This window comes from Trichogramma pretiosum, unplaced genomic scaffold, assembly GCF_000599845.2.
Source record: "Trichogramma pretiosum strain Unisexual culture from Peru unplaced genomic scaffold, Tpre_2.0 scaffold33, whole genome shotgun sequence".
NCBI classification, from domain to species: Eukaryota; Metazoa; Arthropoda; class Insecta; order Hymenoptera; family Trichogrammatidae; genus Trichogramma; species Trichogramma pretiosum.
The window spans coordinates 569,203-592,644 of record NW_019641610.1 but is presented as its reverse complement, the minus strand read 5'-3'; the positions used below and the strand labels follow the sequence as shown (position 1 = coordinate 592,644).

Below are 23,442 nucleotides of genomic sequence, written 5' to 3'. Positions count from 1 at the left end.
TTAATATTTGTGAAAAAAAAGTATGACGACAAGTAAGAATGAGCGTGCGATGAGTTTTTTTTTTAAATTAATTCCGGAAGTTCAGTCCCGAAGACTTTTTTCCTTGCTTCATCGCAAATGCGGTATGAACGTGCATATATACGTATGTGTTTACGTGTGGACGCGTAATACCCGATCTCCGTCAGTGCTGCAGCTGTGTCACTTGTAAAGAGAACGGCTCGTCGTCGTCGACGTCGTCTCTTTTGTGCTAAAAATCTTTCTGTGGGTAAACGTGTATGGAGAGCGCATATAAAGTCCCCCTCTTCGCTTAATAATGTATTTGTCATATATGTTGTACACTATACATATGAATATATGTCGTGCCCCAGGGCGTATTGCAGTTATAACCCGCTTTTTTGGGCCTCTTTTCTCGGGCGCGTGCGTCGGTCCATCTGTGTGTGCGCGTGTGCGTGTTTCATTATTGTATATTATAATACATGCATTAGTAACTACGCGCCGCACACGCACACATTAGCACAGATAGGAATTTCCAGTGCTAAAAGGATTTATATATATTTCATACAAAGAGGATTAAGCGAGAATCCCTCTTCCGAATAAAACGAATTTCACAATGATTTATCGAACTAGTCTGTTAATAAAAATTGATTTTCTCCCTCTTCGCTACGACTGCCGCGCTCCTACATGCGACTTTAAAAATACATGTTGAACCCCGCAAATGATTCCAAGCGAAAATCTAGAATCCGTAGAGTACGGCGTCAAAGTTATGCAACTGTCGCACGGCGACTTTTTCGCCCGTGCGAGGACCATTGCCATTTGATATAGACAATACGAATTTCATTTGCGTAATTTATATGAAAGTTTCCTAATGCCCTCCACCCCAATATCCGAGTGTATGTGCCCTCCTGGGCGTGCGCTCATGTGCGTAATCATGCATATAATCTGTATGTAGAATTCTGGGATGCAGCTGGGTGCCAAGAAAATAAAACCTATACTTGAGTTTTAATCGTTTTTGTACGGACACGAGCGCCGCAACCGTGCCTCGGAAGTAAAAATTCAAATAAAGAGATCAACAGTAACATAAATCTAGAAACTATTGCTAGTGGCAATTAGCGAGTGCGTAGCGGTTTTTATTTTCTATTCGCGAGCGCTCTTGGGCATGCATCAATCCCATACTATGGGTGTGTGTGTATGCGCGTATGTGCGTGGAGCAGAAGGCCGTCGATGGGGAGCCAGTAAATTCTGTGATCGATACTCGTTGAGCTCTCGAGTGCAACTAAGTCGGCCGAGGGTAATTTCATTTTTAACTAATGTAATGCACGTCTCGAGCCGCTACACATCGTGTACAGGCCTATGCGAACGGAGCTGTTTATTAACACATTTATATTTATGCCCGTAACACATTACAAGACAATAGTGAAAGTGAATTTGGTGTCGAGAGAGCGTGGCCGACGTGTAGCAGGCATTTCTTTGCACGTCCACGCAGGCCTTCTTGCAAACTGCCACGCGTGTTCCCTCGCGTAGTTACACGCTCGGTTTATTCATTATAGTGGCCGATGTCCGCTCGCGATAACCACCGTATCCTCCCGCGTTCGGTGTTACGTCAGTCTTTCCTGGATCTGTCGATGCCTCGCAATTTAAGTGTGCGTGCGTGTGTATCAAATCGACGCTTCGGTCCAAGTACTCTTGAATCGATGCACAAAAGAGCCAACCTGTGTAGTACGATACGTGTAAAATATTTTCAGCTTAATCTCGATAAACGCTGCTTGTATAGACGAACGCGTAGGCTGAAAATGCTAAATTATTTGATTTATAAAATGAGATAATAATGAGAAAGCGCGTTTGAGCATTGTGCGCTCGTGTCTAGCAGCTCAACACATTCTCTCTAATAGCTCGGAAAAAAAGAGCGAAAAAAGAAAAAGCCGCAAAGCCGAGAAATTATTTGAACGAATTTATGTTCTTGCTGCGCTGCAGTGACGAAACGACCGAGAGCCGTTTTCACAAGTGTATGATTTATCGACGTTCGTCGCTTTTATGTGAAAGCATATAATAATATATTATATACGTATAATGTTAAATTTAATTGGCTTGATTTTTCCCACAAATAGGTGCTATACACTGAGCACCTAGTAGCCTGAATTAATACTATTAGGTTCGCTCACGGCACGACGAGTAATTAATTGATTTTCGCATTTTCCAGCTACTGGGTGGCTCCTGCTTTAGCCATGGCCCCTATACCTTCTACAAGGGCGTGCGCCTCGCCAACGGTTTGGCACTCAAACTTGGCAGTTTCTTCCTCACGAAGCTCTGGAATGACGCCGATCTCGTCTGCATCGGCGAGCTTCAACTACTCTGGATTGATAACCGAGGCCCCAATACTCCTTTGGCTTCTCTGAGGCTGTATTTCCTGCCAGAAAATACACCGGAAGGCCGCAAGGATACACATGGAGAGGTTAGTACAGATTACCGCATTCATTTCGATTATTTCTACATTTATTTTATTGATTCTTACTTTTAACTTGGCTGTGAATTCAACTACTGGTTAGAAAAATTTAATTCCAAGCCTTGTCAGCCGTTTGGGAAAAAACAATAAAAAGCCGAGTCATAAAATAAGCATCCTAGATTAATTGCTGCCTGGACGCACTCCATCATATAATCGAAGAAGGTTTATACAGACCCGAGCGAAGACAATTCTAGTGGCAATCGATGTGCTGCTTGTCCTCGCACGTCACACGTTTTTCTTTCACTTTTATTTTTATTTCCGAGCACATGACGTGCGCTACTGTACACGTGACATGGACATATCTATAGATACATCGAGCGCTCGAATCGAATACAGCTACCGAGCTACACATAATCATGCACAGTACACATACATACAGGCGCGATGTGTCGCACACTGCTTTAATATGCACTGTTTTAGTATATATACTTGTGTGTGTGTGAGTGAGTGTAGATATGCACACAGAGAGCAAAAGCCGCAAATTACAGACGTTGAATTTACGGTTACAGTAGCTACTGTACACCGCTGCACATACACATTCATAGGTGGGAGCGCGCGAGTACGTTTTATTATCCACTTATACGCGCATAGACTCTGCTCGTAGTTTTATCAATCACTGTCATTTTGCTCGCGGCTCAAGTTTATACTCGTTTTCCCTCTTCTTCCTTCCAGCCTCCTTCTTAAATTGCTTAGTTACTGTATTCTTTCAGACACGGACGCAAACTCACACTTGAACGTATATTACGCCCCTCAAATAATCGACCGTACAAAGACGCGTTGCATATTCAAATTAAGCAGCAACAAGCAGTATCAATGGCAGCCCAAAGCAACAACGACGTGCTAGAGAATCGTGTAACAGTGGGCTCTTTGCGAATGTAGAGCTTTATTAGATACATAACCGTACGTACGCACATGCACGTACGGCGGCTGTAGCAGCAACCGTAGTTGTCGCGGGCTAACTCGCCCGTATTATACTTATACGCAATATTAAACGAGTTAAAGCTTCTCGACAACGTGGCGCATACTTGCTGCAGCTAATTACTTTTATTTATAGTTTGAACCACTTCCGAGACCTACTGCGTGAGAGATGCAATTTCTCCTCTTCACCTCGCGCCTATCTTTACGGCGTTTGTCTCGTTGTCTTTTTAAGATTGTTGTCTAAGGCTTTTGGTCGCTGTTGCTAGAACCATTTGAGACATCGCCAATCGATTACAAGCAACGAGCGAACCGATGAAATCTACGGAACAAATACACTCGCAGAAAAGAGACAAGGGTTTAATCGTCTAGTTTATTTTCGACCCGTGTCCCGTGAGTACACAACCAATCCGTTCAAGAGTTTTAATAATTTCGCGCGAAAAAGATATTCCTCCAGCTAATCCCATTTCATTAAGTTGAACTTTGACCACCGTCTCTTTCTCTATTTGTACATATATAATCTATATAGTATGCGCTGCTCTCCTTAACCATCCTCTTCCTTTTACTCATTCTTCTCTCTTGTACTAGGGAAGAAAGAGAATTGTTGTCCAGTCGTACGAGTCTTGCCCTTATAAATGCTACAAGAGAGATAAAATAAAAAAACAAAGCAGTAACAAAAAAAGTTCGAGTCGGAAGAGAGAAAGAGCGAGAGAGTTTGAAAGAAAATGCTACAGTATAGCTCTTCCATTATACAGACAAAGAAGCAAAGACAGAAACAAACAAGCAAACTAAAAGACAGCAAGCTGTAAAGTAAAATATTTTGATTTTCCTACTGCTTTGCATGCGTACTTGTGAATGCCTTGCTGTTAATGAAGGTAAAAAAAGTTTGAGCTTGCAAAAATCTTTGTGCAAACGCACTGTAGGTAAGCGCACCGACTCGTAAACAACAAACTACGAGCCACTACATAAAATCGAAAGGCTGCGCCGCTCGATGACGTGAAGCGCTTTAATACCCGACTTATAATGTATGTAGGCGTTGTTTTATTTTTCTCAAAAGCGACTCGCTAGTGACACCGCGTACAAAAATGTGTTTATATTTTCACGGATTAATATTTCTTTGAGAAAATTTTTTGATTATTTTATTTATTATTATTTTATACGTGCAGAACGTGTTGCTGGTTAGTCGTGAGCCTCGAAATATAAACCAAATAAACTTTTACGAGGCATCAGGTGTCACTTGGATCATTATTTTCAACTAAAACAAAGCCTTGCTTGCAAATAAATCTTGTATCGGCTGCAGTAAAAGTTGGAATAATTTTAAAATTTACCAAGCGATTTTCTCGAAACTGATAAGAAAAGAGCACGTCCTAGTAATGTACGAGTTCAAAAGAATATGACAAAGTTTATGAAAAACATTGAATAAAAACTGGAAAAACTATATCGAACGAGGCATTTTTTTCTTTCACAAAGTCTACATGTACGAGTAGACACGCTGTTCTGAACGAAAGAATAAAGCCGGTAAGAAACAAAACGCATGAGAAAGCAAGTGCGAGAGAGAATATGTGGAGGGGTGAGCCAGCGAACAAGTAGAAGGGATACTTTACGCTAGAGGGGAAAACGACGCTGCTGAACTTTGCTGAAATGTGGAAAGAGAAAAGCAGCAGAAGCAGCAGCGGTGTCGGCGGCATAGCAGAGGGAGATAGAGAAGCAAGCTTTAACAAAAGCTCGAGCGCTTGCGCGTGCAGTGCCGATATATAGATGAGAAGCGAGATGAAAAGTGAAAGGGGACATGGGTGTGGGTTACGTGCCTTGTGTATGTGAGTGTGTGCATGTGTATTAGGGTGAAATAAAAAGCGTATGAAGCCATAAATATCTTTTTTCTATCCGCTGGCGCGCGCACACATGTTATTGTACGCACGTGATATTTTCGGTGTCACGTACGCTTTGCTTGACTCGCCTCATTTAAATTTACATTCTTCGAGATGAGAGACAATAATATTCAAGTGATTAAGCAAAAAAATTCGCAATAATAGCTGTGGCCATGATGTAGTTCGGGCTTCGCGCGTTAAGTGCGCTATAGCTCGTGTTGAATATCCTATAAATACTCGCCGCAACGGCAACACTCGAACGTCAATGGCACACGACGAGCGACAGAGTAGAGCAGCAACAGCGACGAGGGTATAGTATTTACGCATTATCGAGGGTCATTGTCAATTACCGGCGGGCGCCTCTGACTCTTTTCTCCCTCTCTTGCGCTCTCTGACTCTCGACGCGATTCGCACAATGCGCATCTCGTATAATTTGCGGTTCGTTGGCCTTTTAGCTATTGCTGCAGTGCACAACCTGCTGCGAGAAGGAACAAGAGAAACAAAAGGAAGATAGTCAACTTGGAATGAACGTTTCTTCGAAACCGTCATTTCATCATTTTGCGCGATCGAATCAGCCGAAATTAATATAGCAAAGTTGCGCGTGCTCGGCTTATAAATATATAGATACATGACTGGGTGTCAGACTTGAGAGAGTCGCGCCCAAGCGCCCCATAAGTAGTACGCGCGGATTACGCCAACTTGATTTTCTACTCGCGTGGATTTATGCAAATTTCAAAAACCCTATGCATATATAGGACCCGACTCACTCGCTTTCGAGAGCATGAAATTCCGGTGTACCATATACAAGTGCTCAGTACTGCACTCCTCATCTTGGTGAGCAGAAGGAGAGGGGGAGAGAAAGGGACAGGTAGGTAGGTAGGTTCTATTAACAATAGGAAAGTGCTCTTAAATTGGGATTTTGCTCCAAACCTAACTTTAGTTTATTACTATACTTAAGCCCATTATTGTAGTACGTTATATGCTCCGCTCACTACAGGTTTGTTCTTTTTATTATATGGCTCCAACCATCTCGAAAAGATTTTCTGTAAATAAGCTACTTATAAAATAAAATTTAATAATTATTTTTCATAGTTACGCTTAAAAATAATTTGGCAAAATTCGATGATCACGAAGCTTGAAATAATTCAAGTCATCTTAAATTCTTGCATAAATAAAGAACGGGGAAAATCAGTCGTTCAAGCAGTGCAATATTTCACGTTATTTTGCTTTGAAATCGTTACATTACGTGCGTAGAAGATATACATTTGATAGCAGGGGAAAAAAGAAAGAAATGAGCGTATCTTTCCAGTTTGCGACTTTTTATAGCTACTATTTTTGACTAACTATGAAAAATATTTAATGAAAAATATTCAATTTAATAACAAGTAGAATAAGATTGACTTGTCCTATGGATTTCCTGATTTTTTTTTATCTGATATAAAATATCTAAATTTCAAGTTCAATGGAATAATTGTAATCGCTTTATATGTGTCCAAATAAGTGCAATAATCAGCAGCTCTTTATTTCTATAAACTTTAATATAAATACTGATTTTTCAAAGGAATTATTCGTGTAGCCAGTTACGCACGCGAGTATATAGCTTTAAAAGTAAGCGGTGCGACGCGGCAGCTTCCAACGAAAACCTCTTATCTACTGCTATCCCCTCTTGCACTAGTCGTCCGGGAATTTTCTCCATCTCTTCTTTCACTCCCTTTTACATTATCGTCCTCGTTGTAAAATGGCTTGCCTTTGTGTTTGTGTATGTGTGCGCGTGGCTGTTCTCAATTACTATACATTTAGCTGCGACACTGAATAAAAATACAAATTTTGATCTAGAACAAAAAAATGAACAAGTTTTCTTTCTTTGAGTTTTGTCTATTAAATTTAACAAGAATATTTTTTCACTAAATAGCTTCGTAACGTGGCACATAGTAGCATACAACATGGTTTAAGCTCATATTTGCACAGTCGATCAATAAAAATGATCTCGGTGTGATTTGAAACTCTTGGCTTAATCAAAACGTCCCCTACCGCAATAAAAATATTCAAACAGAAACATGGATAGCTTTAAAGTGCACATCAATATAATTTAATTACATGAGTTAATTGATATTTGAAATAGAATTAATTTTTTGCTCGCATAAATTCTCGTGTTACGCATACAATAGCATAATATTTTGAGGATATATGCTTTTGAATTTGAGCAGCAAAGAAATACAAAATTCGCAAGCTATAACGTCCGTGCAGTTTCACCGTTGAAAAGTCGACGTTTCCTTTGTAAGATGGTTCAGCTTTAGAGTATGTATATATCTTTAAAGCTGGGGAGGTCGACGACTGCAAAAAGAGACGGCTTCACAGTTTTCGTACGCGTATAAAAGTTTTTCCATAAATTGTGGACCCAAAGGTACAAGCTACTCGTTACACTGATGTAAAAATGTTCAATTCACAGCTGCTAATCCTTTTCATATCTTCTTTATGTCCTGATCGAATATGATTCGTTGTCGAATAATGTGCTCGGACGGATTTGGTGCGCTGATGGTATTTTTTTGTTTCTCTATTTTCAATAAAGAAAAATCAATATGCTCGAATGCGATTGGTAAATTGAAGTTTAAAAAAGATACTGAAGCTAAGCTCTGCTTACCAATAAAACGTGCACACGTACATACTGGTAATATTTTTTTTTATTTTTGAAGTCTCTAACGCAGCACAACTTCATTACTTCATTTCTACTAAAACTTGCAGCTTTTTGAACGTGTAAAAGCTTGTCACGAGAAAAGTAATTATTAATTTTTAAATCTGATGAGCTAATAAATTATAAACGACCGACGTGCCATTAGTATTTCGATTATCGCGAGCGAGCAAAAAAATTTGCTCTCTCACTCTCTTTAATATTGTAATCGAGTTCTAACTCTGTGAGTAAAGGCTTGGTGAGAAGTGTTTAACGAGGATAATGAGCTTCCTGTATTTTTCATATGCAATCGATATATACAAAAGGGAATACACGATCAAAATAATATTGAATTTTGCGAAACCGATCGTCCTACGTTGTCGTATTTCCATAAGCTTTTGTGTATAGCAGTAGCAACGGCAGCATCACCATTACCGTAAAATTTGATTGCTTTCTCCATTCCTCTTCCCTCCTTTCAACCTCTTCCACCTCTTCTGCTTTCTGCAGCTCGCTAGCCCCCTCTCTCTAAACTCACACTGTGGGCATGTGTACTCAGTGAACAATCAAAGTGATATTAGGGTTAATATAGGTAACAATGATATTGTGTATTTGCTTGTTACGATGACAGCATAATATGTAATGTGCACAGTTTGGAAAATTGACGCTCACGTAGCAGCGAGGTTTTTTGCCATGCGTAAATTAATATTTTAATTACTTTCATTACCAAGTTCATTTTACGCTTGAGAACCGACTGTGAAATTTTTACCATGATTGAGTTACAAATTATAAAAGCTTTTTTTGACATTGATGAGAGCAATGTGGTATTGATCGAGGCAAAAATCAAACAATGTTTCATTTACAGATAGTTCAGTACCCGAACAAACTATGTTGAACCAGGTATGGAAGGCCGCGCATTGAGTATGTGTCCTTTACATACACCTCAGCTTGTGTATCGAAAGTCAATATCGCTGCTTTTACGACATAATATGCATCAGCTGTAACCAGTTAAATTTTCACGAACCCAGTTTCAAGTTTGCGTCAAAGTAACTTGAACGATAGGTTCGAAGCCACATTAATTCATCTTATTTTACTATTTATAGGAAAATTAAATCGCTTGCAATGTTACAAACGCGTAAAATTCTTCATAATTCAAAGATGAAAAATCGACCAAATGTGTGCAAGCTAGGTGTCATGACGTAGCACTTGTCTTCGCCTGTGATTTTCTCGACGGATTATTTTTTAGTCGCGTAAAAAAGGGAATTGAAGGAAAAGAATTTTGTGTGTGTGTGTGTGTGTGTGTGTGTGTTTGAGGCCTCGAGGGCGCGATTTCAATTTTGCTTTCTCGAGGGAGCTCTGCACACTCCGCGTCAGTCATCAAATATCTACTTGTCTATATAGAGTGCCAAAGGGGCCTTTTCGATCATAATATATGTTCGTATGCATGTGTGAAAAATGTATACACCACGTTATAGCAATTTTCTTATTAATACATTAAAAAATTTATAGTCGTAATTAAATTTTCCAAGTGATTCGAATATAGTAACATTGCTATTTTTTTATTTATGCAATTGAAAATAAATTTTGATGAAAGTCCAAAAGTTGCTTATTCGTGTACATTGTGTAATACTCTTTCGCCAAGAAATATACTTTAAAAAAAAGTAAGCCATGCGGTGGAGGCGTTTCATAGTTAAAAAAAAAGTCTAAAACTAGTGGAGGTGCATGTGTGCGCAGAAGTACCATAGCACGAGTTTCTAAATAAAACTGCGCGAAGAAGAACTCGGGAAGTATCGCCCGAGTAGAACAAGCGGCAACAGTAGCGGTGGTGCACGTTGATATAGGTTGTCGAGGCTGTAGCGCAAGATGCTCCGACAAAGGTGAATGCACTCAAAGAAAATAGCGCCGAGTGGGCCCGTCGTGTATACAGAACGTTCCCAATAGACTACATAACCACTCGAAACGCTGAAAAAATTTAAAAGCTTTCATCCAATATGTTATCGCAAAAAGTCTTTTCCGCGCATAACGAGTTTGTCTTTTGTTTTTGCCCGAGCTTTGTAACTCGTTGACAAAAGAATCGAGGCGAAAAATAACAAATCACTCAAAAAGATATTACAAATGAAAAAAAAATCAATCGAATCGAGGGAACAATCAATTTTCTACTGTAGCTTTCGCTTTCGCGTAAAAATATGCAAATCTATTTCGTAGTAACCTTTGTCCCATCGTACACGTCTTTCAAAGGGCAAAATCTCGCATTCAAAGTATCACCGATAAATCCTTTGTGTATACGTTAGAGAGAATATAGAGAAGTAAAGAGGATGGAGAAAGAGAGAACGGGAGGAGCAAGGAGGCAAATGTTTTTCTCCGCGTGATGTTTCTCGTAAATTTTGCAGAAAGTCGCATCGATCGATATCGGTGGCCACTATTCTACTGCTGCACAAGCCTTGTGTGCATGAAAATTCTTTTCTTTTAATTCTTTTCTCGACAATCGTCGAAAATTTAGCTATATAAAAGTGTCTGACCATTATCTATTACCTGTACCTCTTATGAGTACAAAAGCCCAAGTTGAAATAACGAGAAAACTTGCTAGCATGAAATGTGATTTTCACGAACTATTGAAAGTACTTAATCTAAAAGTAATACTTTATTTAGAATTGCTTTTTTTTACTCTCTTACTTTACAATAACAATTTTATCATACCCTCTAATTTGTTTTTATTCATTTGGGTTGATAGAAATAAAAAAAATTTTAATAAATAATGAGACGAGATATTGTTGAAAAAAAAAAAGGAATCGACGATGTAGTAAAATTGATATTTTGTAACTATGACTAAAGATGAAATTTTCAAACATTCCCGAGTACGTGCAGCTGCAGCGAAAAGTATTGAGAGAATTTTGAATGATATTCGCTTCGAGCAAAAATACTTTCTACTCCTCTTTTGTGCTACATTTGAGTTTGATAAAGTTATGCTAATGTATTTTCTGACTCGCTGAAAAATACGTTGAAAATTTACCTAGGAAAATCTAATAAGATTAAAATTTCTCTTTACTCAAAAACGATTGCTGACTATTTGGTGCAAAGTTTTAAAAATTCACACTATGTTTTAAGGAAAAATTATATATAATTTAAACAAGGTCTATAAAATTTTACAGATTTGGATTTTTTTAATGAATAAACGAACAATTAACTCATTAAAGTTTTCAGCTCAATAAACGCAGGGAAGTTAATTTTCTTTTTTTCTCCCGTTGTCTACGGTCCTCTAGTACTTCATTCGTACACAAAGTACTGCTGGCCTATAGCTACTACTAAAAAGCCTCTCGAAACATTTCTTGAATCTACTTCTCTATTTCTTTCCTTTTTTCTCTTTCCCCTCTCAGACACTCTGTGTATTTTACAAAATCGAATTTCAGTTCTTTAAAGTAGTATGACACTATCAAAATGCGTACGTTGCGACTTCTGGTTATAGTTTGTCGATTATAGTGCAATTAATTAAATACCGCGTGCTTCTTCTAGTTCGGAAAGAGAGACTGAGAGAAAAAGCAATGGGCGCTTATAATACACAAAGGGTTTACCGTGCGTTTGTATGTGTATGTGTAGCATATACAGGGGTGAGCAAATGCAATCGACAATTTATACGTCACCACCACTTGCACAGCTTCGCACATGCCCATGTACTATATAGGGAAAAACGAAATATATAGACGGATCAGCAAATGGATATGTAGATTGAGAAAAAGAACGAAAATGTGCGTGACTTCAAAGCTATTGGGTAAATTGAAAAGTTACTCAGTATTAGCATCAGAGGGTGTTAATTTTATTTAGAAGAAAAGATTTGAAAGCTTTTATTAATTTTACAAGTATTGTGATGTTATTTTTTTCCTGAAATGCATGAAATGTTCTCTAACTTTTTTTTACAATAATTTGGATACAGCCAAAAAAAGTGGACCACTAACTATTGAATTCATTTGTAATGATTACTGATGAAGTTTGAGCGAAGTATTGATGACGGTAAAGTTAAAAATATATTAATATATTGAAGAATCAAATATAAAGGTAATGCTTCTGTAAGAAGCGAAATGTAAAATAAGTGATGTAAATGTATATAGCAAAGGAAACGAGGATAATAGAGATATAAAAGAAAGCAGGGAATATAATGATGAAGGGAGCATAAAAAGGACAGCAGGAAAAAAGACAGTGAATAACTCCCGGAGATGTATGAGTATGACCTAAATTGTTGAGGGATATTTTGAGAGCAATAATTAAAATAAGTAAAATTAAATATTGCAGTTGAAAATGAATATTCTGATCAATAAGGAAAAATCGATTTTTTTTACAACTGCTTGGCATAGATTACGTTCTAACTTTTTTTTGAATAATAACTAACAACTCAATTGAAAAAAAAATCTACTTATGCAGTCAAAACAGCATTATAAGTTTTGATCGCTTTAAAGTAACCCTAAAACGTTCATAGTCAACAATATGTTAAAGCTTCGAAAAAACAAAAATTTGACGAAAATAAGCGCTTAAAAAAACATAACATACGAAAGGGGATGTGACTGTGAGGGAGAGCAGCAAAGGAAGAGAGCACACGGGTGAGCAAGAATGATGATGGAAGCCCCCCTCGAGCAATGTAGCTCCAAATGTAGTCAGTACTCGTTAGAGACACACAGTAAGGGGAACGACAATAAAGGTGCGAGATGAAACCTGACTGATACATTAAACTTTTCTCTCCATTCAATATGGTTTTTCCCCAAGATATTCCTTTGGGTGGCACCTAAAATAAACCTAAAGTTTTTGAAAATGTTTCGCCATTCCCTAATGTACTTCAGAGAAAATCATTATAAAAGTTTGAATATTATGGGTAATTAATTACCGATAACTTGCTCAAATTTTGCAATTTTAATCATTTGAATTTTAAATGCCGTAAAGCTTTCAGGCGCGCGAATACTTATGTATCGGTATGCCTATACCCGAGAAACAATTTGTTATTGCGCGCGGGAATTAATTGAAATTAAAATTAATTAAGAAATTTCAGTTATTTGCTAATAATTTTGCCAATTCCACTTTGACATGCACGTATATAATACGTTTTAGCGAACTTGAACGAGACTGGAAAAATACTAATTTACCTCTACGAGTGTCATCAAATAACTGCGCAGAAATCAAATTTATGCCAGAGCGCTTTAAAGTCGTAAAAGTGCACCCGAGTATTCAAAGCGAAATTATTTTCGACGTTTATTAGTAATCGAAATAACAGATACGATTTAGTTACGAGCGAATTTCAGTTTTTTTTCTCTTTTACACTTTTTAATTTATAAGGCCGTGATTACTGGCACAGCATACAACATCAAGAGACGAACTGAAACGCGGATAATTAAAGGTTAGGCAAAGCTGCGAGTGCATAGTTTGGGCGAAACTATCACTGAACTCGTCAAGTTGCAAAGAATAAAAACCCAAAAAAAGAAGAACAACAAAGAGCAGATTAAAATGACGACAAAAGTATTGAATCGAATTTAATTTTTTCAAAGTTTTGAACTTGAAAAAAGTAAAGTCATCATTCAAGAGTGAATATTTTTATTTAAATTTAAATATACATACATTTTAAATTGGAAAAAGACGTCTAAAATTCAAAAAAACGAGGGAAAATATTATTGACTTTTTTTATAATTTCTTGATAAATTCACGCTCAAACAGTGCCTTTAGCTAGATGAAATTTCATTAAAATTAATGCTAACAATTTGCGTGCTAACAAAAAAGTTATCAATAAAGCGTCAAGTAGATGAAGAAAGAATTGTGATTGAATTAAGCAGTTCGTAGAACCTATTAAAAATGTAAATATGTAACACGGCTATTGCGCGTTTTAATTGAAAATATAAATTCAGCGGTGCATAAGACACATTCGTGTCTTTGAAATAACAGAAGTAACTATTTTCAGGATATACATATATCATAGACTCTGTCATCGAAACTAAAATCATAAGAAAACATCCGGAAGCTAAAAGCGGATAGCATCGAGTTAAGGGATAATAACACAAGTGTGCGAGTGCGAGTGAGTGAGTCGAGCAAGTTCGTATCCTCGCGTATTTGCCCCTGCGTCGAGAGCTAGTGTTTGCCTCCGCCACCCCTGCGCTCCCCACCCTCTCCCCTTGCCTTCCTTCCTAACCTCTGTACAAACGGATATATATGTGGGGAGAAACTCGGTGTTATTGGTTTTTGTTGCGCGCATGCACGAAGCTCTACACCATAGCATCCGACGCCTGAATCTCGCGAATTATTACCACCCTTCAAACTTTTTTTCCCTTCAAAGAGGGTACAAAAATAGTAGCAGCAGCCGCTCATTGTACCTACGTGTCACTCGATTAACGAATCAGCCGCACATTTCGTTTTATTATTAATAGCTCAATGAATCCGACTACGATCCAATGAACGTTTTAGATTTATTTATTTTAAATTTGTTTTGCATCTGGGATGCTTTAATGAGTAGGCATTATTTCGATTGAAAAAGTAAAGTTGATTATAATCGCACAATTATGCGAATAGCTTTGATAATTAAATTAGTAAATTTGATAACTATTGTTTTTTATAAAAATGTTTAAACTCTCTTACAACTTGAACTTCAGAAAATCACAAGCCCAGAATCTGTTGAAAAATGTTCCAACGAGTAAAAGTTTCTTCGCTGAATTAAAAAGTTATGTTTTGTTTATTATTAAAACTAAATTGAAATTTCTGGATTATCAACTTTGAAACGTCCCAGTTTTCCGTATAAAGTTTTTAATAAATTTTATATTATCATTTTATGCTTTCAATGTCACTAAATTTCGATTATAATTTAGTTCTAGAAACTTGAAATTTACACTCTTACTTGATAAATAATTTCCGAAGAGCTAAACGAAAATTTTCCTCGTTTTATAGGTTACTTTGGCATACAATATGCTAAGCTTTCAAAGTTATATACGTACGTAGAAGACTCACAAATGCCCTGACTTATGGGGCTTTCTCGATCGAATAACTTCTTGAATAATCTAGTTTCTATCGTTAATATGATTGAGTAAGAGCGATATTATTTCATTTCGTTAAAGTGTTGTGTGCATTAGTGACATTTGCGTGGGTCCAAAGGGGCCAGAAAGCGACAATTAGCCCATTTTATCATGGCAGTTTTTCAAAAGCAAGGTGTCTGATCACGGCCGCGTATATTTGCTGGGTACACATATCAATCCTCCTCCTCGTACTTTACGTGCACTTATCAAAAAAATTCAGTTACAACATTGGATATATCTTCATAACGCCACGTCTATCAAACTTTCGTTACATTTTCAAAATTATATAAACTCTTTTAATTGCTTCGGATGACGATCGGTGGGTTTAAAAGTCTGGAGATACAGCCGTTCACTCAAAGACAACAGCGACGTCAATGACGTCGCATTGCGCAGGTGGAAGGAGAACAAGGGAGAAAGAGAGAGAGAGTAAGGGAGATACAGTATTACGGATGACACAGGGCGTCAGAGAATTGCACGTGTATAACGTGTGTATATAGTTATGCGTATAAGTCAAGCCTCAAGGTGGTTACACTCGTGCACAAACATGAATACGGCTCTTTTATATAGCTATCGTAAACGGTCAGCGAACCAAACATACAACGGTTCGTATAAAATTAGCCAACACTGCATGAGAGACTGAGGCAAGAGAAAGTCAGGCGCACGAGTCTGACTCTGTATATGGAAGTGTGTCTGTATGTATGTGTATGTGATTGGGTGTTTGTGTTTTTGCGCAAGGTTAACACTCACACTCCCAATATTTCGTTTATATTTTTTTCCCTGTTCGATCTATTCTTTTCGGCAGAAGAGCGTCGAGCATATTTCTGTGCTTTGCTTTTTACTTTTATGATTCGATATTGCACGTATTCGTGTATATAGTCGCTACGTCCGAGTTTTTATCTACGATTAATCGATCCGATGTTAGATTGGACTTCGTGAGCGACACAGAGTGACGAAGGGTGATGAATATACACATTTAACATTGGTTCGCTTCTTTTGCTTGGCGCTTGTGCGAGCTTGTCATTCTTATTTTACGAGCCAATTTTGATCGTTTGAACAATTCTATCTTAAAGTGTTGATTGCTTGGCAAAGCAGCGTCTTTCAAAAATAAAAATTCGTATAGGTATGAATTTTTCCAATCGATCACGATAAATTTAATTTGAACATATCCACAATTTTCAAACACACCCAGTTTGAATAAGTACGTTCATATACCTATGAATCTTGAAATTGTACAATTTATATTGGCTATGAAGGTGGCACCTGAACTTCGACGCTTCTGCCAATAAAACACGAATATTTGCAAAAAACGTCAAAATTTATTAAAAATATCACTAACGTTTCGCTGAGTTTATCAGCCTCATCATACATGTCAACTGAGCGAAAGTTACATGTACAAACCGGTACAACATCTATTTACATGAGTTCGTGTAAATACAATTATTTTAAAATATTGAAATACACTCTGTTTAGCTTGTCAATATCAACTTTCTTATTCAAAACAATACGTTGGTTAATAATATGGATCATCTCCGAGAATCTTGAAATATCTGCACGGGCTTTCTTCTCTCGAAATATCGACAAAACTAATTTGAGTAATGTCTCTGGTGCAGTTTGAAGATGCTCGATCTCGTCACCTGCTTATATTCGTACCTAGTGAAGCAAGATTTATCGGTAATTGAAGATTAAAAAAGACGGGCGAAAAAAAAGTATGACGCGTTTTCACCGATTCAATCGCCAGCTTATTTCTCTTTCTCGGAGTCACGATGAATAGAAACCATCTCTATCCGTACAATAATGGACGGCGACGTGGGTGCCCACAGCCTGAGAGAAAGAGAGGCCGTTTGTCGTAATGCCTATATACCTAAAAGCAAAGGCGGATGAGAACTTGGAAGTTTTCGTTTATCCTGAGCGGACTGCGACACTGCTGTTTACTGCTGTATATACATGTGCACGTCACAATGTGCCAGAGCAGTTTCTCCCTAAATATACCTATATATACCATTACCTCACACATTACCCAGCAGTATTCACGCTCTCTCTCTCTCTCTTTCTCTCTCATGGTGTGTTTCTGAGAGTTTCTGCTATGTGCGTGCTTTGATGCGATGTATACTCTATATAGCTCGACTCCCTTGAAATACGCTCCGAGATTTTGGGCTGGCTTGAACGCTAGCCAACGCCAATTGATTGCTTTGTATTGTTTTGCCCTTACATACTTACGTGCATATAATATATATACCTATTGCTGCTACACAGGTCTACATATTTATCAACGTGTTCAACTAGGTTGTTCTCGACAACTTGGGAGGTGCATTACTGCAGTCGAGCGATGCGACACTTCCAGAAAAAATTTAACTATAAATTCATTTTTAGAAATTTTAATAGAAACCACCAGTGATCAAAGCATTTTGCATTGCGCATGCATTGCGCGGGAAAAATATAATTGCGTATTAAAAAGTCTGCGAAGAAAAAAAATGACGAGGTGTACCTTTTAAAGATAATGATGGGTTGTGTATGCACCCGCACATTATTCAAGCTGTCACCTTTTAAATCTGCCTGAAATTCAATCAATCCGCTTCCTTCATCGCCACATCATGGGCTCTTTTACTTTGCATCTCTTTCGAGCCCTGCAGCAGTCATCGCACCCGACAACGGGCCCGCATTCAAAACAAACAAAAAGTACTGTACCATCTGTTCGTCATTCTATGTGCAGTTCGAGTACACGTACACACATAAACGCCGTATGCTGCTCTATGCCTTTACTAGTAGTAGTAGTAGAAGTAGTAATAGTAGTATGTAACTCATAACAATTTTATATGTAATATATGAGCACGTTGCTTAGACACGCGAAAGCTTCGGAGATTATACCACATCAAGTGCTAATAACTTGCCAAGCGCCGTCGCAGATTATATACCGCACGCTGCTTTTACGCGTATACATACATACACCTCCACGTGAATACCCACGCGTGCTCGAGATTTCCTTCAAAAATCCGCGCATCTTTTCATTTTTATTAGCTACAACTTTCGCACCTATTCTATTTCATGGCTATGAATACGCTTTACGACTCGACTAGACTTGAATGCACAAGTTTTTAGTTATAATTTAACCAGCTGTACTTCAAGCATGTAAAAACTATTTATGTTAATCTACTTTGTGGAGGCATGAGTAAATAAAAGAATTTTTCTTAATTTACAAATTGCATTTATCGTCGTGTTGGTAAATTAATTCCACTTTAATTTCATTTTATTATTCAGAGAAAGACATCGCTAAATGTGCGTATAACACAGATACGTACTTATATATTCGATTCTAGCATAGTACACGAATATCTGCACGCAGAAATTCGCAAGCCCTTAGCCACAAACCGACGCTTGCATATACCGCCGTTTGAAAATAATACTTTCCATTTTTCACACCCAGCACTTACATGAACTTATGTACACGTATGCACACATTTATATGTATAACGTTCACACTTGGATGTTTGAATATTATGTGTATGTATGCGCTCGCGTAGAGAGAGAGAGAGAGAGAGAAAGATAGAGGAGAAAAAGAGAGAGAGAGAGAGGAACGAGTCTTTTGTGAGCGCGATTTTTATTCAGTATACGATCTCATCGTCGTCGTGGAGTCGCGTAATAACGAGCGTGTGTGTACCGAGCTCGCCCTAGTACCTAGACCCCGGCATTTCTAATTAAGCTCAAGAGTGCACCGTGACACGAACTAAAGCAGTGAGAAAAAGAGAGAAAGAGAGATGTTAGCAAAAAACCAGAAACACCTCGCGATAATGCTAAACATTTATTTATTTAGAATATACATGCATGCAGTTGGCAATTATAATAGCTTATTCTTATGATAGAGCACTTCCTAATTAAGCTTCCTTATGACATTCCGACGTTTTTAGGAGCTCTGCTTAATTGTCTCTAACCATTATTACGCTTGGACTCGCAAAACTAATGCAGATATTTCTTAGTACAAAAAGAGCAAAAATAACATTTATTTTTTTTTTACGTGCCAGTTCAATCGAGTACGCAGCATAAAAAATCAGCTTTTGAAGGTGACCCGCATCCAAGAACATCTCTTTTTCAAGAAAACCTTCCATTCGACTATGCGAGTAACGGCCGTGCGCCGACTATCGCTTATGGAAGCTTACTTTTTTATCTGGCTATTATTTTCCACGCACATCCAAGGAGCTGCCGTGGCTCCTGTACTGAGGCCAATTGGATTTTTCTTTGCTCACCCGGATTGAGCCGTTATTTTTTTAGGATTTACATATTGTCATTTCTGTATTAGTAATGCAATACTCCAACGAGTTTTTTGCGCGCATATTTTGCATTTTTCGTTGACACTTTTCGTTTTGCTGTGGATACACGGATGTGAGATCCGGTGCGTAATATGCCTACGCGTCCATTATTCTGCGTGAACAAGGACAACATGATATCGACGTCCTAATAATACGTCTCGTTAGGTTTGAAAAACATATTTTTATAAATTTCTTGCTCTATTCGAAAGCCAAACCGTATGATCTTTTTACTTTTTAGTTAGGAAAAAAATGGCATAGTATATAAGGGCTTTACAATAAGATACATATTATGCTTTAAGTAATTAAATATTAATGGAGCTAAATTGATTTAGAAGTTAGGTCCTGGCAAATGACTGGTAAAAATTGAAAACTCGCTACTAAAAATCATCTAGTTTATTGTTGTAACGACGCGATTAGAAGCATATCATTTGCAGTTTTAGTACAGATTATATGTGCTAAATTGTAATAAGGGACGGTTATAAACGTATACGCACCAGGCAATGTACTCTTGGCTAAAGTAGTGCGTATATAATGCGCACGACGATGTGCACAGGGCCTCGTGCCCGTGTATGTATACTCGAGGTAACCGCGAGGATGCGTAATTGACTACAACAGCGGAAACATCGAGCCATACAGCGAATGTGTAGTTATATGCTATAGTCGCGTATGTGTCACGTGATTAAACGAGTAGAAAATCGCGTGTGTTGAATTTCAAAAAGCCCCGCGAGCACACACATACATAATGTTTCGCATTTTATTTTCACTCTTTTTATTTCTACGTTCGCATGCGCGCGAGCGAGCGAGCACACACACGGCGCATCTTTCCTTCTATTCTAGTCGTCTGTATGCTACAGTCTCTTTCGAACGGAAGATAGCTGCTGTTATTTTTATTGCATTGCACGGCGATTTAGCACTGTCCGGGGAGCAAGTTGAATACCCCGGGTATAAATGCCGTGTACATTGCTAAAATTTATCCATTTGATTTTATGTTGAATCAGTCCATTATTTTACATTTTTTAACCAACGGAAAATATTTGCCAAGATTTTTCAGATAAATGAGTACTTATGGAAAAAAACCATACGATTAATTAAAATAACTCTCGGTGTTTTTCCCCCGTCTCAAAGTTAAATATTGGATTGCTTCTATGGCTAACCACCCAAACTTTCAACTCGCGTCGTTGAATATCGATTTTTATTTGGACCATTGCGCCCGTATGTTCCATTGTAATGCTCAACTTTGTTTTTTTTTACTTGTGTTCCAATAAACTGTTTGATTCAGTTATACTGTTATCCTTCATAGATAAATATGTTCTATAATTCTCTATTAAAAATATTTATTGAATTTTTTCTTGTTTCAGGTAAGCATATCGATCAATCTCAAATTTTTCAATGAAATATAAAAAGCGTAAGTATTATCTGAAAATTATTTGAATTCGCCAAAGTTTTAATCGAACGAAGAACTAAAGAATAAATTAAAACTTCGTTGTTAACGACACTCGAAATATTACCATCAAGTTCCTAGTCTTTAAATCTCTCTTTTGGTTCCATCCAATAATTTTCGCGTGCTATCGCATCGCAAGCTTTGTTCAATTTATTTTTAATCTTCCCTACACTTGTACTATAGCTTTACTATTTATCATCTATCATTGATAGATATGTACATGCGCAGGACTTCTTCAGTTGTACTTCCTTTTCCGAGCATTATAAGCTACTGCACCAATATGAAAGAGTATTAACGCAAACACGTACATTATCATGTAAGTATAACACATAATATAGAAATGGGCGGAAAATCAGTTGACTACGGTGGACTATTAACTTATGGCTACATCAAAAGAGACTTTTCTTGTTTATATTAGGTGAAAGCACGCGACAGTTCGTTCATGAAAAATACAGAAATTTAAAAATGTTTGCATGTTTTTATAATTGCAGGCAGAAAACCACAATCGATCATTTAATATTGTCGAAATAAAATATTATTTTAATTACACAATTATTTTTATATCCCAGTGATGTATTTATTCTAACTCTGTAAACGTACCTTACAAGCTATTAGTAGTATCGTTAAATTTTATTACATAAAACAAAAAAAATCAAAATGTAACGATATTTTTCATTTCCCTCATTTTCAATCAGTGCTTGGAGGAGATAAATTAGCGATTAATAAGCAGAAAACCACTTTTCCCTGTTATATACCTTTCTCGCAATCAGAACATCGTGTATAACGAAAAACTCGATATCCCAGTCTCTTAATTCTGTATAGATATATACGTCATCGCATTCACGCCTCACTTCACTCCCACAAAACTGCCCCCTCGTTCAACCCCGTATATATATATATATATATCTATGGTCCAATATACACAGCGGGAACAGTAGAAAAAATTCAGGAAAAAAGAGTATAAGTATATTCACAAAATTTCCGAAAGCTAGAACATAAAAGTGCTCTAAGCATTATAAAAAAGGGGTGTGATATGATTCTGTGCGGAAACTAGTTTTCGAAGTAAATAGACTTACACATATTGACGAATCAAACTGTAAAAGCACAAATGTGTAGACACAAGTGTATAGAATGGCAAAGGGTCTCTACTAACCAATTCAACGCTTCATATATCTCTGCTACCTTCTGCAAGTGCATCGTGCGTGATTCACTCCATCTCTATACTCGTACGTGTCGTAATCTACGTGTCTGCGTGACCATACAGGCATATATTATTTATGAACATCTAACTCTCCAAGTTCTGTTTTATTTCATTTCATTTAATCCGCATTTTTCCAACATTTAGCAAAATTTTTGAAATGCCAGCTGCACTAATTTTAAAATCATGGTAATGACACACGAAACGAAATGTTTTCAAATTATATTTACCTTTTAGTTAATTACCCTGCTCATACGCACGCGACGTGTATTAAATTAATATTTATTTTACAAGATATTAAGATGTTGTCGGAGCTTTATTAAAAATAAATAATTAAACCATATTATTTTCCGGGAGATGGGAATTATATACAACGGCTTTGTCTACATTTTATAAAAGGAATTACTATTAAGCTAGAAAATAAAGAAAGAGCTGCTCAATTTATTTCTTCTATACAACATGTTGACTTGTTTAATTAAAAAAGTTTTAAATCTCGATTCATTTATCCGCGTAAATATAGTTAAATGAATTATAGTTGGAAATATAGTTTTTTTTACAATGTTTAATTATGTCTCGAAGATTCAAAATTATATATGATATATTATATTCGTTGGCTCGAGTCAAAGGAGGGAAAATCATGATCTCCAATTAGATTCATTCCCTTTTCCTCTGAAGAATAAAATAACATCGAGATTCTGAAATTAGCGTAAAGTAAACGAATGTATTGCGTATTGTTGTGCTTTGAAAATAGCACAAATACAAAATAAAGCATCTCAATTAAATATTATTTTACGAAAAGGTATCATTTTTCATGAATTATATCATTAGCTACATTGCATGTAAAGTGATACGACATTCGTATCCCACCAAACAAGAAGTAAGTTATCCAATATCAATGAACATTACAAAGCTGAATCTTTTATGAAGTTCACTTTTTCAATGGTAAAATAAAAAATAGCCGCTTGTAAGAAGAAATCTGCAAATCTGAAATATTTACGACATTATTGGATACGCGAAAAAACGAGGATAATCCTGTCTTTTGCTGGAAATATGGTACGAGACTGGCTGCATGTATATACATAATAGTAGGACGCTTGGCTTGAGTCTGTTCGGGTGACACGAGATTCTCCGGGGAGTTCACCCGAGACAATCGCCGAATAATATAAGACGACCCCTTCGATTTCCCGGCTTCCTCAATGTGTGGAGCGTAAACCTGGCGCAGTACACACATACTAGTGGCATTATCTATCAAGTACCGTTAATTTTACTATTCCTAATATTCTCGAGAACTCTGCCAAGATGCACTATTCAGGAATATTAGACGATAAAGTTGGAAGAATTTCTCACGTACCTCATGATTTTATTTTGATGTAATTTTCAATCATTTAATCACACAAATAAAATAAAATTGAAATTCATTCAATCCGAATTTCTCCAACAATATTGATTGAGTAATTTAGTAATCTAACCGTTACCGAATTTAGAAGCGTATAAACTTTATCCTCCGTCGTTAATTGAAC

The 23,442-nt window shown here is 37.1% G+C and overlaps 1 protein-coding gene across 2 annotated transcripts in view; it reads left to right on the top strand.

Moving 5' to 3' along the window:
- Positions 1–23,442, top strand: part of LOC106648982 (flocculation protein FLO11-like) — a 123,316-nt gene that overhangs the window by 49,150 nt on the left and 50,724 nt on the right. For both annotated transcript variants that reach the window (XM_014366223.2, XM_014366225.2), the window contains one exon: positions 2,198–2,449. In XM_014366223.2, coding sequence (XP_014221709.1) covers positions 2,198–2,449 — 252 coding nt within the window. The remainder of the gene's footprint in view (positions 1–2,197; positions 2,450–23,442) is intronic.